Source organism: Thermomyces dupontii (genome assembly GCF_041956625.1).
Source record: "Thermomyces dupontii strain NRRL 2155 unplaced genomic scaffold VTN31scaffold_1, whole genome shotgun sequence".
Taxonomy (NCBI): Eukaryota; Fungi; Ascomycota; class Eurotiomycetes; order Eurotiales; family Trichocomaceae; genus Thermomyces; species Thermomyces dupontii.
The window spans coordinates 527,887-543,238 of NW_027192307.1; the positions used below are offsets into that span (position 1 = coordinate 527,887).

The 15,352-nt window shown below is 52.5% G+C and overlaps 8 protein-coding genes and 2 non-coding genes across 10 annotated transcripts; 5 read left to right on the forward strand and 5 right to left on the reverse strand.

Moving 5' to 3' along the window:
• Window positions 1-29: 29 nt before the first annotated feature.
• Window positions 30-548, forward strand: VTN31DRAFT_200 (uncharacterized protein; the record flags this gene model as incomplete). Its single annotated transcript, XM_069402120.1, has 2 exons — window positions 30-148; window positions 215-548. The coding sequence occupies 2 exons, from the start codon at window positions 30-32 to the stop codon at window positions 546-548; spliced, it is 453 nt and encodes a 150-aa protein (XP_069263056.1).
• Window positions 549-1,086: 538 nt separating this feature from the next.
• On the forward strand, window positions 1,087-2,938 carry VTN31DRAFT_201 (uncharacterized protein; the record flags this gene model as incomplete). The annotated part of the gene is made up of 2 exons (XM_069402131.1): window positions 1,087-2,277; window positions 2,333-2,938. 2 exons carry the CDS (start codon window positions 1,087-1,089, stop codon window positions 2,936-2,938), a joined length of 1,797 nt encoding a protein of 598 aa, XP_069263057.1.
• A 253-nt stretch (window positions 2,939-3,191) lies between these two features.
• Window positions 3,192-4,388, reverse strand: VTN31DRAFT_202 (uncharacterized protein; the record flags this gene model as incomplete). Its single annotated transcript, XM_069402142.1, has 7 exons — window positions 3,192-3,543; window positions 3,606-3,743; window positions 3,800-3,852; window positions 3,908-3,997; window positions 4,056-4,171; window positions 4,241-4,259; window positions 4,332-4,388. 7 exons carry the CDS (start codon window positions 4,386-4,388, stop codon window positions 3,192-3,194), a joined length of 825 nt encoding a protein of 274 aa, XP_069263058.1.
• A 936-nt stretch (window positions 4,389-5,324) lies between these two features.
• VTN31DRAFT_203 (uncharacterized protein) lies at window positions 5,325-6,341 on the forward strand (the record flags this gene model as incomplete). The annotated part of the gene is made up of 1 exon (XM_069402153.1): window positions 5,325-6,341. One exon carries the CDS (start codon window positions 5,325-5,327, stop codon window positions 6,339-6,341), a length of 1,017 nt encoding a protein of 338 aa, XP_069263059.1.
• Window positions 6,342-6,649: 308 nt separating this feature from the next.
• VTN31DRAFT_t22 lies at window positions 6,650-6,734 on the reverse strand. Its single transcript has one exon. It is a non-coding gene; the product is annotated as a tRNA-Lys (tRNA).
• Window positions 6,735-6,986: 252 nt separating this feature from the next.
• On the reverse strand, window positions 6,987-8,984 carry VTN31DRAFT_204 (uncharacterized protein; the record flags this gene model as incomplete). Its single annotated transcript, XM_069402164.1, has 2 exons — window positions 6,987-7,657; window positions 7,718-8,984. The coding sequence occupies 2 exons, from the start codon at window positions 8,982-8,984 to the stop codon at window positions 6,987-6,989; spliced, it is 1,938 nt and encodes a 645-aa protein (XP_069263060.1).
• Window positions 8,985-9,978: 994 nt separating this feature from the next.
• On the forward strand, window positions 9,979-10,950 carry VTN31DRAFT_205 (uncharacterized protein; the record flags this gene model as incomplete). The annotated part of the gene is made up of 1 exon (XM_069402175.1): window positions 9,979-10,950. One exon carries the CDS (start codon window positions 9,979-9,981, stop codon window positions 10,948-10,950), a length of 972 nt encoding a protein of 323 aa, XP_069263061.1.
• A 1,172-nt stretch (window positions 10,951-12,122) lies between these two features.
• Window positions 12,123-12,665, forward strand: VTN31DRAFT_206 (uncharacterized protein; the record flags this gene model as incomplete). Its single annotated transcript, XM_069402186.1, has 1 exon — window positions 12,123-12,665. The coding sequence occupies one exon, from the start codon at window positions 12,123-12,125 to the stop codon at window positions 12,663-12,665; it is 543 nt and encodes a 180-aa protein (XP_069263062.1).
• Window positions 12,666-13,173: 508 nt separating this feature from the next.
• VTN31DRAFT_t21 lies at window positions 13,174-13,245 on the reverse strand. Its single transcript has one exon. It is a non-coding gene; the product is annotated as a tRNA-Gln (tRNA).
• Window positions 13,246-14,530: 1,285 nt separating this feature from the next.
• VTN31DRAFT_207 (uncharacterized protein) lies at window positions 14,531-15,091 on the reverse strand (the record flags this gene model as incomplete). Its single annotated transcript, XM_069402197.1, has 2 exons — window positions 14,531-14,875; window positions 14,933-15,091. 2 exons carry the CDS (start codon window positions 15,089-15,091, stop codon window positions 14,531-14,533), a joined length of 504 nt encoding a protein of 167 aa, XP_069263063.1.
• Between the last annotated feature and the right edge of the window lie 261 nt (window positions 15,092-15,352).

A 15,352-nucleotide genomic window follows, 5' to 3' on the forward strand; every position in this document is an offset into this window, starting at 1 on the left:
CTTTGCTCGTACGGTTTACGGTTACAGTCATGGCAGCTCTTCGACACATCCTCCGCCGAGAATGTAAAGATGGCGACAGCGGTGCCGAATGCGAAAAGCCCGTCGACCAGACGATGCTGACCGTGATTCCGGGGGTCGTGTTGGCAGGGTTTGTGGTCTTCTTCCACTCTGTTCATTGAGGTATCATGATGCTGATGAAGAGGGCGTCTGATAGGGTCGTCCTGGTGACGATCCTGGTTGTGGTCTTCATCATTCGCCGCCGCCGTCGCCAGCTAAAGGCCGAAGACCTCAAAAACCAAGATTTGGAGATTGACGATATCGCTCCGTCGCATCATATTCGATCTCCTTATGCCAATGGCCATTACCCTCAGACAAACAACACCAACGAGTTCTCGCTTGGGCCACCGTCAATGCACGGACCGTCCCCGGCCTGGTCATTTGAAACGTTAGATTCCGAGCAGGGTCCTTACACACGATCTGATACACCGGTTATGAACGACAAGTCCAATGCCAGTTGGGAATCTGTGGACGCTCGATCCAAGAGATGACAGGTGATGCAAACACCCGACGCTGGTTCGTCACGTGATATGCATGTTGTATACTCCGTATTTTATCCAGCGGAAGCGGATGCATGACACGAATCATACATGGTTGTATTAGTTTCTTACCACTAGTCTCATTTCAGTATTTTCAATTGCACGATTCCTGTAATTTACGTCACTTTTCCCGTTTTTTTTGAAGCGGTCGTGTTCGCGTTCCGCTGCGGGGCTCCTCTGATTGAGAGTGGGAGTGGATGATTGGCTGCGCCCGTCAACATCTTGATGCGCCAGAATCAGAGAGGCGACGAGCAACCGAGAGACTTGGTTAAGTTGATAGAGACGCGCTTGCTACAAGCATTGATTCCCGCCCGGTTAAACGCGTTCAGATACTGGCAATGTTCAATACCTGACACAACTCGAGACGACGACTCAATCCCGACAACCAAGAACGCGTGTTCAGGAAATGCCTTCGATCTCCAGAGCACGGTGATGGCCACAGTTACGAACTAGATGTTGATCTGCGCGTCAGACCTGGACCGGGTATACCATGTCAGACGCGTCGGCCTCGACTTCGGTGCCTCCGCCATCTTTCTCGAGCGACTCCGGGCCCACGATGTCGGGTGCTATGGCGGAATCTGTCTGGCAGCGGAGCTATCAACCACGGGATCTGCCAGGCAATGAAGAAGAGCGCTCTGCGAATCAAAACGGCGGCAGCATCCTTTCCCCTCAACAACGCTCCAAGCCATCCCCCAAATCACGTTCTTTGTCAGACGCAGTTAAGCCGAGCCTGGATCTACAATCCATCACCATCACCGACAAACAACGAATGGCCAAAGATGACCTAGGCGTCACCAATAATCCGTTAACGCCGCAGAAGACGTCTTTGCCAGCCCTGCAGCTTCAGTCGCGACAAAATGCTCAATCAGCAACATCTAGTCCCTCCCATCCACTGAACCGTGCCCCTCTTTCTCCGAAATTGGACTCCGCTCAGATCTATGGATCACCTGCCTCGGTGCTCCCTCGCCGCTCACGAGGGCTCGATTTCTCGCGCGCTTCCACAAATCTACATCACTCTACACTGGCCGAGTCGTCGCCCGACTCATCCCCCACTGTCGGCGGACGCGGAGTGAACATTCCCCAGCGCCGGTCTACCATGTCATCCACATTTGGATCACCGGGAATGTCAGGGAATAATTCTCACAGCCATTCGGCCGACCGGACCGTGGCCAGCTCGCTTTCCAGCGTCAATATGATGGATTCGGATACCTCCAGCAGCGACGATGACGATGACGATGACTCCATGAATGACAGGGATGATGGGATATTTACTTTGGTGGCACAAGCCAATAGGATTGGTGACGCTGTTGCAAGGCCATTCGGGGCGCCGGCTGCGCAGAATCCACTGGGCGACTGGATTGGGGGTACCTCTCCGGCTGTTCCAAACACACCGAGTTTCCAGCAAGCGCGCTTTCGCAATGGCCGCAGAAGCCGCCATGGCTCCAGGACTAGTGGGAATGGCTCGAAGCTCAGCCCGGCGCCCCCAGTGTTGAAAAGCAGTGAAAGCTCCGGTGGAGGGTATTTTGCGCGAGAGGTACTCACAAAACTTCACCTGTCGGATATGAGCGATGACAATGAAAGCCAAGTCGCGCAAACTACCACAAGTTCGTCGGATGTTTCGCGTGCGGATAGCCCTCGCGGTGTGATCAAGCGCCCTGTGACAAGACGGGGAAATCTTCTTGTAAGTTGCATGGTTAGCGAGCTCTTCTTCATGCAAACGGCTCATTTGTCTATAGCCCAAGCCCAAGAGTTTTGCTCGGGTACGCGCCGAACTCATGGAAGAGAGCGCGCCGCTCGACAGTGAAGCCAAGCGAGAAGCCGACGTTATTCGGCAAGTCCGTGAGAGTGACCCAAGGGTCCCTGCTCATGAGACGGCATTCCCATTTGAAAAGTTGGAAGGCTTGACCTCCAGCGATAAAGGCCCCAGCCATGCAAGTCGTACTTCTTCTGGAGGAGCAAAGTTCTGGGAATCGTTGGACAATCGATGCCAAACCCCACCGCCGTCAGCAGCCATGTCAACGCACTCGTCCGGTGCCGGCGAAGATGTGAACATGGACACTCCACAGTCGACCATCACTCCGGTTGGCGGCCGCGGTTCACCATCCACGCAGTCGGGTAACCCCACCAACGCAACGGAGCTCCGCCGTAAGCGGCGTCGGGAAGATGACTTGGATCCCGAATCGTTCAAGCGACGCGCGGTGTCTCCCGGTGTCAGTGCGCAGAGTAGTCCTATGCTCAACCAATCGTCAATGGCCTCTGGGCCGGCGAGCAACTTGAAGCGCGTTGGTTTGCAGGGCATGAACGAGACCAATGATGGCTTGATGAACATGAGCATTGAGTGAGCTTTTAGTCATGGGGTTTTGACCATTCTTCCAGTCATTGCTTATTCACATGCATTTTTCGAAAGAGCGGGCGAGGAGTTGAGGAGTTTTTTCCGGTCTGTTTTGTCACAGGGTTTTTTTTTTTTTTCTTTTTTGCGTTGCATGAATCGTTTGCAGTGTAATTCTCTATCAGTAATAATTACGATCAGGTCATCCAACCTATGACTCAAAATAGTGGATTGGTATATTCAACTACAGGATTCAGGTAACTTATTCATCGGCCACGCCCACCGGCGATATCCTGTCCCAGTCGGTACCCACCAACCTTCTCCCACTCTACTTTCTGCCGCGTGACCGGCAATTGACGGCGGAGACTCTTGAACGCGTCCTCCGATAACCGGCTGAACGCCCGATTCAACTCCTCTTGATATTCGCGCTCCGCCACGGAAATCTTGGACATGACAGCCGACGCGGTCAACGACGGAACGGAAAGAGAAATGGGTTTCTTTGTGTTTAGCGCAACGTTGCCGTCCTCATAGTAATGCACATCGACTTTGATGGTTCCGGTGATCGTTGTCGACGATGCTGAGACGGGGATCTGATAGATAGCGCGCCATCGACCGTTCCTGTTAAGATGTGAGATAAGAAAAAATCGTCCGGTGACACAAAGGAGAGATTGGGGGCGTACCAGAAGTTATTCGGGGAATAACGATTGGCGACCAAGACCAGAGCAATGGCCGAATCGTTCTCAATCGGGTACACTCCGTACGATGAGTTGGGGTAGTGTTCTTTGGCATGGTTCGACAAAGACTTGAGAAGTGATTTTCTACACCCCGTCAGATGCAGTCCCATGGACGACGGGGCTGAAAGGGGGAGACGTACATCAATTCCGCGTTCTGGGATTCCAGCGGATGCGATTGAACGGCCGATGCTTTCTAGATCCCTCCCTCAGTTGAACGTTGTTTTCTCATGCTTCGATCCAAGACGTACTTGCGTGACGTGATCAAACTCGAAAGATGTCGAACTCTCCACGTCGAAATACCGCCCATCGTCCAACTTGTTGAACTCGCTCACAATCACCTGCGTTCCCCGATCAACGCCCGTTCAAATTTTTTTTCCCAAAATTTGAAAGTGCTACCTCCTGACTGCTTCCTGGCAGTTTGACGGTTGCAAGTTGGGTTTCATTGTACTTTCGGAAAGCGGGCTCCAGGGACGGGATGATATCGGGTCCGTCAGACGTTAGGGCTCTAATGTCTGCACCGTGTCAGCAGAGAACGCACAATCTGATCGAGCAGGAAAAGAGCGTCTTGGGAGCAATCTTACCAGCAACGACGTCGCCAAGCTGTATCCAATGCTCGTCAGCACTCTTAGTCCGTAGAACGTAGTAGTAAACAATCACATTGGTAAGACGAACTTCTCCTGGCGGGGCTCCCTCAATAAACGAGGACGCAATCTCCACCGTGGACCCCATTGTGATCGGTATCAATCCCTATCCGATACGATCCAAAGAAGATCCGGACAACAGGCAAATTCAACCCCTGACTTCAATCAAGATCGCGGCCTTGCTCGCGGGGTAGAGCGAACTGTTGACGCTGTCACCGAAGGCGGTGAGCAAAGCCAAGAGAATCGGAAAAGCATGAAATTCCGGCCCGTGCCAACTGCCAAGATAGATATGACAAAGGAGGCATGTGATCCACGTGATAAGCCTATTTTTTGATACGACTTGGCCTAATTAAGTTTAGCTCCCCGACATGGTCACATGTACTCCGTACTCCGTATCTCGTTATCTTATCGCCAGTACGAGTAGATTACTCTGTATGGTAATCACGATGGGTTGCGGAGTACTCTGTACGGGAGAAATTCGTGATTCCTTGTCAGGCGACTTGCCGTTCTACTCCGTAATCGTAGGCAACTGCGATCTCTGGGACGAGTACTGTAGACACCATTACAGTAGTGAATATGTCAAGAATGGGCGTTGGGCGAAGCAGTTCGCATGGTTTGTTGGCACTGCCGAGTACATTGCCTCTGGATCCAGTCGTGGAGCTTCGAGCTCAATACGAGATTTCCGAATGCGGTTAGTCTCCGCAGAGATCATCAATTAGGGCTGGACACCCATTCGTCGAATGATTCGGCTCTTCTCAACCTCAGGCTCAGCCCTGGGTATCCTTTCTTGACTAAGCCAATGCTTTTTTTTTGCTTGCTGACGACTACGGAGTGCAGAGTGGTCAATGGCGAGAGCTATCGGGCGTTTCGTATTGGAAGAAGTTACCGGACTAGGAAAATAAGCAAGATTCGTATTTGTGCTCAGTAGGTTTATAAAAGGGGTTGTCCCCTCGAAGAAGGGGGAGGGTCATATACATCACTCAGACATCAGAATCTTCAATCAGTCAATTATCAAATCGCAATCATGGAAGAGAAGCTTCAACCACGCGATCCCAATACTACCCGTCAACCCTCCTACGCTCAGCGGCCTCCTCCGATCATAAACGAAGGGGAAGACTACTACCCACCACCCCCCTACTCTGAAATCCCAACAGAGGGGTCCTCGCACCATACTACCCCTAGTGAGAAGCAATCCATTCCTACCGAGAGCAGCGAGCTGGAAGTGGACCGTTCGTCCATCTGCACTTCTGGAACCGGCTCCACCAAGTACCCGGACATAACGACTTTCCTCTCCCTCAGTCCGTCTTCTGCGCCAGTGCCATGCCGGCGACTCCGGATCGATGCCTTGGGCCTTGGTTTCGTGCGCAAGCCCCAGTTCCTGCCCGTTATAGACACGCAGCTCGAGGTGCCCATCGTCGATGTCGACACGGATCAACCCGTCTATGTTTCAAAGCGGCACAAGCGCCGTTTCGGCGACGCGGTCCTCGTTGATCAATCGGGCAAGACGCTCATCAAGTCAAGGTACTTTTTCGGTCCCGGAAAGGATCCAGTCCTGAAGATCCTCTCGGGGAAGGAAGAGCAGGACGAAAATGAGGATCAAGATTCCCTTCCTACCATAAAGGTCGAGACTCATTGGACAACCCGAGCAACCGACTTCATCGTCCCAGCACTAGACGGCCGTCCTGAGAAGCATTTCGAATGGCGATATGCCAAGCGGAAGGATCCCCAGACTGGCAAGCAAGCTAACCTCCTCGTCTTGCGGCGGAAGAGCCCCAATGGCGGCAGCGGCAGCGACAGCAACAGCGACAGTGATGGGAAGATTCTCGCTGAACTCGTGCGATCAAGGGAGACGCGGACACCCGGCACCTCGAAGGGGGACGCCGGCAATGGGGGGTTATTGCTCATCGATCAGGATTCGATTAAGGAGATCGATCAGAGCGTTGTCGTCGCGACCTGTCTGGTCATGCTTAAACGTGAGGTGGATCGACGAAGAGGGATCCATGCCATGATGTGGTCCGGGATGATGAGCGGTGGCGGTTAAAGATTCCAAGTCTCCGTTGATTCCTGGTGTACGGAGTAGTAGGCATTCTTTGGATAGTTTTACTGGTGTCATGTGGGTACTGTAGATATCAATGGGATTGTTATGCTTTCAGCAGTTCGAAGCTTCTATCCTGATTTTGTTGGCATTGTTTCTCCTACCCACATGTCTGCCATTTCTGCCCCCATTGATTACAGTATCGTGCTCCACACACTGAATGTTGGCTCTGAAATATCATGATACCCCGTGTGAGAGTCGTACGTGGTACGGACTATAACGGAGTACTCCGTAGGAGGAGGAAAAAAAAATGAAGCCCAACGCGGGGCTCGAACCCGCAGCCTTGAGATGAACCCAGGAACTAAGAGTCTCACGCTCTACCGATTGAGCTAGCCGGGCTGTTATCTGCCAATGAGCTCGCTTTTCTTGATTCACTAAATCCTCCAAGAATATGGCCAATGACAATTCCCCATCGTTGATTTGACCAAATGAAGATGGTCCGGGAGTGGTTTCAAGTTCATTGCTTTGAATTCAATACTGCATCATGCATCCGGCCTTTCTCTAACCATCACCGAGCCAACGCCATATCCGCAAGCCAAAGTAAACACTAGAAAAACGACATGCTGTGGTATGTTCATTCGGAAACGCGACTCACAATGCATAAAACGAAGCAACCTCCTGGCCGACCCAGTTGTATGAGTAAAGGATCTGGTCCATAAACATCGGATCCATCGGGGGCGTAGTAATAACCGGCTCGGTCATATTCTGGCAATTCTGCTGCTCCATGGATGCCTGTACCTGTGCGACTCGCTCCAGGACCTGGGCGCTCTGTCGTCGAAACTGGCTGACGAATCGATCCGCTCCACTGCGGTTGCTGGCAAATTGCTCCAGTAGCATCAGGGTTGCGTCAATAGTTTGAACGGCGTGCGGATTGTCCCAGAGTGGCGGTCGGCCCTGCCGTATGGCACGAACATTCTGCTCAAGGCACCAGAGGATAGTAACGCCGGCGGAATAGATGTAGCACAGCGTGGCCCACACCCATTTGATCTTGCCGGCCGCATAGTTCTCCCAGTAGGATTCGATTACATGGACGCTGGAGTCGCCACACCCGACGATGCATGTTTCGTCGGGCGTTGGGTTCAGCGATGACGGCCGGTACAGATGGAGCATCGTGGTGTGGTAGAGGAAATCATAGTAGCTGGTCGAGTAGAGCAGAGAGCTTGGGATAAAAGGTGCCGACATTCTCCACTCATCCAGCTCTCTCCGGAACCCATCAAGGATCATTTTGATATCGCTGCCGGGCTGGCACTGCGGAGTGTACACTTTGCGTGACACATTAGCTTTGATGCACGATCCATCCATGCGTAATCTGTAGTACTCACAGCATCGGTAGATTCGTGACAAAATCCGACGCACTTGAATGACCTGTATGAAAATGGACATTTGACAAGCACCTGGAGCCTCGACCCAATTCTCGTCCAGCTCCCGCGGCAAGTCGACCGTGATGTCCTCGTCGGCGATGCCCAATGGACGGAAGAGTGTGACGGAAGTGGCCCGGTCGAGCACATACAGACTCCAAAAAGCCCGCTTGGCCATCTCATCTTCTACCATGCCTTTTGTCGTTGTGGGCGACGGTCGTTTCTTATGAAGGCCCAGGCTCGTTGCTAATCGCATGGCAGCTCCGATGATCTGCCACAAATTGGGTCCCGATGGCGAGGAGACCGAGTAGAGGGCCATGCTAAGCAGCGCTTGCAGAGCGATAAGATCTTCGTTCTGCAACGTTGGTGCCAAGGTTTCCCGAGCCAGTGCATAGAACGCCGTGGCTTTACTCGAGTCCGAAGTGGTCGTGAGAATGGCAATGGCCATGGTGATATGATAAGAGTTCTGGGCCTCCGGTGATACAGGTTGTCCTTGGTAAATCCGGCGCATGTTGCGCATAAACTCGGTTCGATTGAGAAAAGGATACTGCACCCCGATACCTTCGAAATACTCCTCCACCAGCTGCTCCGCCTCTTCCCAAGACGTGAAAAGCCGCACTGGCGGGATGATCGACGGGCGTGGACGAGCGAGAGGATGTCGGCGGTTTTCGAGTTTGTCACGGAACAATTCCGTGATGTTCGGTAAGGTCTCACTGTCCAGCGGGGGTAATGTGATCGTTTCGCCGGACGCATTGGAGCCATCGTTTGCATCTTCCTGGGCGCTCGGTCCGATCCCTGCGCGAGGTTGTGCCATCAAGTGCGGCACTTGATACCATGAATCAAGTGATTGCTCGTCGTCATCTACAACACTACCTGTTGGTCGATCCGATACATCAATTCCGGTCTTTGTTCGCAATAATTGCTCTAGCCACTCGACCCGTTTCTGGAGATTCTCGATCTGATCGCGAGGCACGCCTTGACTCGACACAGGCTGGCCAAGCGTGAGAACAGTGCAAACAACGCCGGCCCGGGTACAGGCCGAACAATTCGGATATCGAAAGTCGCATTTCTTCTTGCGTTTCCTGCAGAATTCGCATGCAGTCGAAACGCGCTTTGGCTTGGTATTGTTGTTCGTGGCTGCTGTCGTCTGGGACGAGTCTTCAGGGCTATGTGATGCGGAGGCGTCTGTCAGGTCCATCGAAGACTCAACAGACTCGGTTACCGGAGACATATCTGAGGATTGACCAGAGGACGAGGCAGAGTTCAAACTCAAAAAACCCGGCGGTCCATGGAGATTGGGGCCACGGCTCGACGAACGAGTAGCAGTCGTCGTCGTGACCGACATGACGAGAGGCAGTCCGTCTCAACTGCCCGGCGAAGTCCCCTCCCCACGATCGAATGCCAACACCGCGATCAGCACCATACAACCGATCATGGAACAGGGGAACTGGCAAGGGGAATACGATAGGATATGCTCGGCTTTTTGACTTTTTGAGAGCATGCGACATTGGCCGGCCCGCGAAGGAGTTTCCCGGCTTTTCGCGGGGGTGGTGGACTCGGTCCAAAGTGCCCCCGGCCAATATCCCGTCCCATGGCGCGATAAGCCATTCAAGCTAGGCGAGCCAAGCGCACCAACAAGAATCAACCAAAGTCGTAAGGGTTATCGTGTCGGCTTCATCAGAGATTGGGTGAAAAGAGGGGCAAATTGGCACTACAACAAGTTCAGTTTCTCCTTTTCAGGTAGTAGGAGTCCTGGACTCACGATATGAAGGCAAAACACTGGGCAGTTTCTGGCTTTGTCTTGGTTATTTTGAATCGGAGGAATGAATGAAGGCCAAAAGCCTACTGCTGTCGAGTGTCGACAGAAATGCAAATGATTCTGACATGGCTTTGAGTGATTAAAACGTTGACTGTCACTCTGGATTTATTTATTAAGCCTATCAATCAGGGGCCAAGGGCCTCGTGCCAAAGTTGATTCATCAGCTGCAGAGTGTTTCTTTTCTTTTCCTTGGTTCTCCGTAGCCAACCAAACAAACATTCGGTGATCAATCTTGTCCATCCCGACTCACTACGACACACCCAATAATCCCTCAGCAGTGCACATATCCCCCCTCCCTCCTCCCGTACGATGGCTGCCCTAAGATCATGACTACAAACTGCCATTTCGCGACGTCGAAGATTTCCTGATCACGACGAGGTCTGCATTGCATCCAGAATCTTGAAAAATGTTGCGGTCGTTGAGTGACGATCCCCCAAAGGTCAAACCGCGGAAAAACGGCAAGATCATCCTCAACACGCCGGAGAAGCTCGAGGAACTCAAGGAGGCCGACGGAACCGAGGACGAGAATGTCTGGTCGCCGCTGCAAGAAGCCTCACGCGATGGACACCTTGACACCGTGATCAAATTGCTCCAAGACCCCAGTGTGGATATCAACGAGCCGCCGCATGGCTGGTCGGGACAAACGGCGTTGCAAGCCGCCGCAGCAAACGGACATGCCACCATTGTCGAGAAACTGCTCGCAGCTGGCGCCGACGTGAACGCACCCGGTGGAAACAATGGCGGAAGGACTGCATTGGCTCTAGCGGCAGGAGGAGGTCATCTGGAGATCGTCAAGCGACTCCTCGATGCTGGCGCAGAACTCAACCGCCCTGCACACCGGTACAACGGCCGCACTGCTCTGCAGGCGGCTGCAGAAGGGGGGCATTTGGATGTCGTAAAGTTTCTACTCGACAAAGGAGCGGAAATCAATGCGCCGGCCTGCCATAACCTTGGTCGAACTGCTCTACAAGCTGCAGCGGGGACTGGAAACCTCGAATTGGTTGAACTACTGCTTGAGAAGGGAGCTCAAGTCAACACGCCTCTGATGCGATACCAAGCTTTGACTCCGCTGCAGGCTGCTGCTTTGGGTGGTCACCTCCATATTGTGAATCGGCTGCTAGAAGCGGGAGCAGATGTCAATGCCCCGGGTTGTTACTACAACGGATACACGGCGCTCTACGCTGCAGCGTCGGCGGGGCATGAGGAAATTGTAGAGCGGCTTCTCTCCGCCGGGGCCGATCCGAACCAACCAGCGGGGAACAAACGCTGGTTGCCTTACCAGATTGCCAATTTTGTCGGTCATGAGAAGCTTGCCACGAGGTTGTGGGAGCTGAGGCCGAAGGACGAGCAGTCACAAGACACGGAAGAGCAGGCGTGAGTCGTGACGGGTGTTGTCTGTCTTTCGTCAACCTGAGCGACATTGCGAGTGTCATGGATTGATCGATATTCCGAGATCCTTGGAATGATATGAAGGCCAGGACAAATATCGATTCAACTATGGCGTGCAGTATCAGTGGGCGGTCCCAACTCCAAGTGATACGCAGACACCAAAGATGTTTCCAGCCTGCGACCACTCAACTTCAAAGGAGTGGGTTGGGCATGGAAGTTGAAGCGATCTCTTGGTTCGAAGCATTGCGATCCTGATGTGGGTTCATCCCACCTGCCACCTTCGAGGGGCGATTATTGAGCATGACGCATACGGAGTCTTGCCGATTTATAAACACTGTGATGGAGCATATGAAGAATGCAATAAAATTCTGATACCATGTGCTTGTTCCTTGACAATTGACTTACTCCTCGTAATGACTGACCGCGGCTTGTACCTCCACCTTTTCCACCTTCCTCGCCCTTTACCTGCTTGCCAAAACATATGAATCTTCAACATCCTGTACTTTACTGCTTACTTACATGAGGCCGAGGCATTTAGGCAAGCGGAATCGGCGAACAGCCGCGGACTTTTCGGTTGAAGTTTCTTTTTCAAACTTAACCATACAAAGTTAAGCCGATCTCTTCACTGAGCCAGTATCTAACTTCCTTTGGAAGGTACGGTAAGTTCGCTCAACTCTAATTCGCAACGCAATGGTTGAATTTCGTCACGGACTTCGGACAGCTTGCCCCTCGCTCCATCGCTTGTTCCTTTCGGCCCTCGGTACAAAGGAGGATTCTCACAAAATACTCGCGGGGAGGGGGGGGAAGGGACCCAATATCTGATTGCAGCCAACGGATGACACTGCGCAATTATTTTTTTTTCTCGCTCCTCTGCTTCGAGCCAACGAGAACCTTGATTTTTACCGTGGTCTGAGAAATGAACTCTTCCGTTTACGGTTTCGGTCTGTCGGGACAACTGTGGTTACTGTGTGGTTCGACAGCGGCCCGCTTTGGAGAGGGTGATCCATGGAGACATCTCGTCCGTAGAGTATATGAGTAAGAGAGTCCACTCCTCCGTAATTACTCAGTCAACATTGGATAGAGATCAAGAACCCCTCGCCGCGACAGCCAGTTTGTTTGTGTCATTATAGAAAGCCAATTTGATCTACCAAGCCTTCGCAAATGGCTCCCATCGCCGAACCCGATCTCGTTTCCAGGCCCAATGATACCACCGTGGAGGCGTCGAAGAAATCCGCTGCTCTCCTAGCAGACCGACTGTACGTGCAACGCAGCGACAAGCCCTTCGCATCCGGTGCCATCTCGCGCGTCTCCCTGCCCGCGGGCGCCCTGTTCGCCCGCATCACCGGTGCCAGCATCGTCCCGAAGCAGAGATACACCACGGTGCAGATCAACCGCACCCAGCACATTGAGCTCAACTCCGACCTCGTCTACTGCAACCACTCGTGCCGTCCGTCCGTGGTGTTCGACATGGCCAAGATGGAAGTCCGGGTGGTGGACGACCGGCCGCTCAGGGAAGGCGAGCCCGTGACCTTCTTTTACCCCAGCACGGAGTGGGAGATGGATCAGCCGTTCCAGTGCAATTGCGGTGCGGACAACTGCAAAGGATGGATTGACGGAGCCAAGAACATGTCGAGAGAGCAGCTGCAAGGATATTGGTTGAATGAGCACATTGTTGAGTTGTTGAAGGAGCGAGACGGCGCCTGAATTCCTTTGATGGGTAATATAGCTAGCTATATTCGTCATCCGGCATGATGTGGCATTAAATCCATTAGATCTTCGACTGAGAGCATTCTCTGATTCTGCTCAATTGTACTCGATGACTGGAGGTTCTCCTTTGTGGATTTCATCATTACGTAGTAGGTACCGGCGGCGCGTTCCGACGCGAATCCCATCCTGGTCAATGCACGATTCACGATTCCAAACGCTGAATCCCGGAACTTCGTTGTACAACTGCGAGGTAAGTAATTGTAGTGACCGCGGATATCGAGTCCAATCTCTCGGTTTCAGCTGCAGGAGTCCAGACTCACGCGGGGCATCGCTCAACTTGAAAGCATATATTGGCCCTGATTAACAACACAATGATTCCACCAACGACACTGTGTCAGGGTCCAAGCATTCAAGAGACAAAAAAAACAAAAGGCCCCTCGTTGGCACCTGTCTAGCAGTCAGAAAATGGAAAACGATTGGGCTGAGAAAAAAGAAATTTGTTTCCAGGTCCCGCTCGGAATCGAACCGAGATTGCCGGAATCAGAATCCGGAGTGATAACCGTTACACTACGAGACCCGCTCGTTGAAGACAACCTAGCGTGGAAATCTTATGACGAAAATCGTCCCCCTTGTATTGGCCTTCTATGGGCTTATCCTCGGCCTCATCCGACTCATTTTCGGCTGGAGGGCCAGTCAGATCGGATATCGTTAATTGTATGAGCAGTGAAGCGTGGGACCAATTTGTACGAAAAGACCGTTTTGAGTTTGCAGTTGTTATCGACTAGCTATGCTTTGGTCTACAAATGTTCCTGTGAGAATCTTCCTCCTAACCCTAAATATATTTGCTTTCCTTTCTGTGTGTTCTTTGATGGTTGCGTGCACTTTTGTCTGGATCTTTGTCACTCGCAGTTCATGTACATAAATTGGAGGGACGGTGCCCATCCACTGCGTGGTGCAAGTAAAGCAGAACTAAGCAACAGACAATCGTCGGGTTAGTCAAAGTCTTTTTGGTCAGTTCTCCGGGTACTCTTCTGCATGCACCAGAAATTCAACACAACTTGCCATGTCCGGAGCCAGGAATTTCACCACATGATTTGGACATGATCATCTTAACAGGGATACGGTCAATACAGACTGTCCTAGCGAAGGCAGATAAGATTGCTCAGATCGTACTGCCGTGCTGAAGAGATAGTATCCAATTGGCAGTATGTACTATTCACACACTACCCAAGTGTATATACATGCAACTCGTATCAGCCTTATCAATAGATCCCTTAGTCAATCGCAATCCCAATCTTTCCAAAATGACGCTGCGCCAACATGTAGTCGTAGGCCTCCCGAGTCTTCTCCAGCGGGAAGACCTCCTTGTCAATGACCGGCTTGAGGTTATTCGCCTCAATGGCTCGGACCATATCCTCCATCTGCTCCCTGGAGCCGACGAAGACACCCCGGAATGTGCAAAGGTGCTTCAAAGCATCAAGAATTCGGGCTTCGCTATTGGCCCCCGGTCCACCAAGGAGGCCGATGATATTGATCACTCCATCCAACTTGACGGCCTTGATACTTTGATCGACCGTCCCCGGACCGCCGACTTCCAGGATCTGGTCAACTCCCACGCCGCCAGTAAGCTTGCGTGCGGTCTCACCCCAGTTCGGGTCCTCCTTGTAATTGATGACGTGGTCGGCGCCGAGTTTCTTGAGGATCTCGGCCTTTTCAGCCGAGGACGTAGTTGCGATAACTCGAGCGCCAGCAAACTGTTTGCCCTGTTGTCAGTCCTACTTATTCTGCTAGCCAGAGACTGGAGGAATAGATCGCACCTGAAGTCCGAAAATGCTGACACCACCAGTTCCCTGCACCAGCACTCACTGGCCAGGCTTCAGTGGCTTTAACCCAAAGAGCGCATTCCAAGCCGTCAGGCCAGCGCAGGTGAGCGTCGATGCCTCGACATAGTCGAGGTTGCTCGGGGCGCGCACGAGGCCGTTCTCATTGAACACGGCGTACTGTCGCAGAGTGCCGTCCAGGGCCCCACCGATGCCCGTGTTGACGGTGGCGGCATCGACGGGCTGATAGTAGTGGGTTTGGTTGAACAGAGTGACGACTCGATCGCCTGGCTTCCATCGGGTGACCTTGGACCCGACGGCGATGACCTCACCAGCGCCATCAGAGCCGGCAACGACGGGGATGTTGATTGGGAATGGGTAAAAGCCCTGGGCAAGCACGTCAATATCCAGCATCAACGGAAGGGGGATGGCGGTCTAACCCACCTTTGGAATCATCAAATCACGGTAGTTCAACGAGGCACCACGCAGATGCACCAGAACATCATTCTCTCCAACGGATGGAATGGAAGCTTCGGTATAGACAAGGTCGTCGAAGCCACCCGTACCCTTGACAGTCCACTGTTTTGTCGCTGTAGGAGCCATGTTCGTCAATTATTGTACGTGCCGATGATGAGTATGCAACGCTAGAATGTGTATAGAGCGCTTTTCCTTCTCTATCTGATCCGACGATGCTGGTTGAAGTCCTGGCCGTGTCGACCGTGAGTCTCCCCCCCATATTCATACTTCAGAGTTGACCATGACAATGACGGAGATTAGAGAATCTGCCTGCGGAGATTAGGTCGGCAAGCCGAGCCGTGCCCCGGACTTTGGAGTATTGTTAGGGTTGGAAAAGCTCAGACCGTG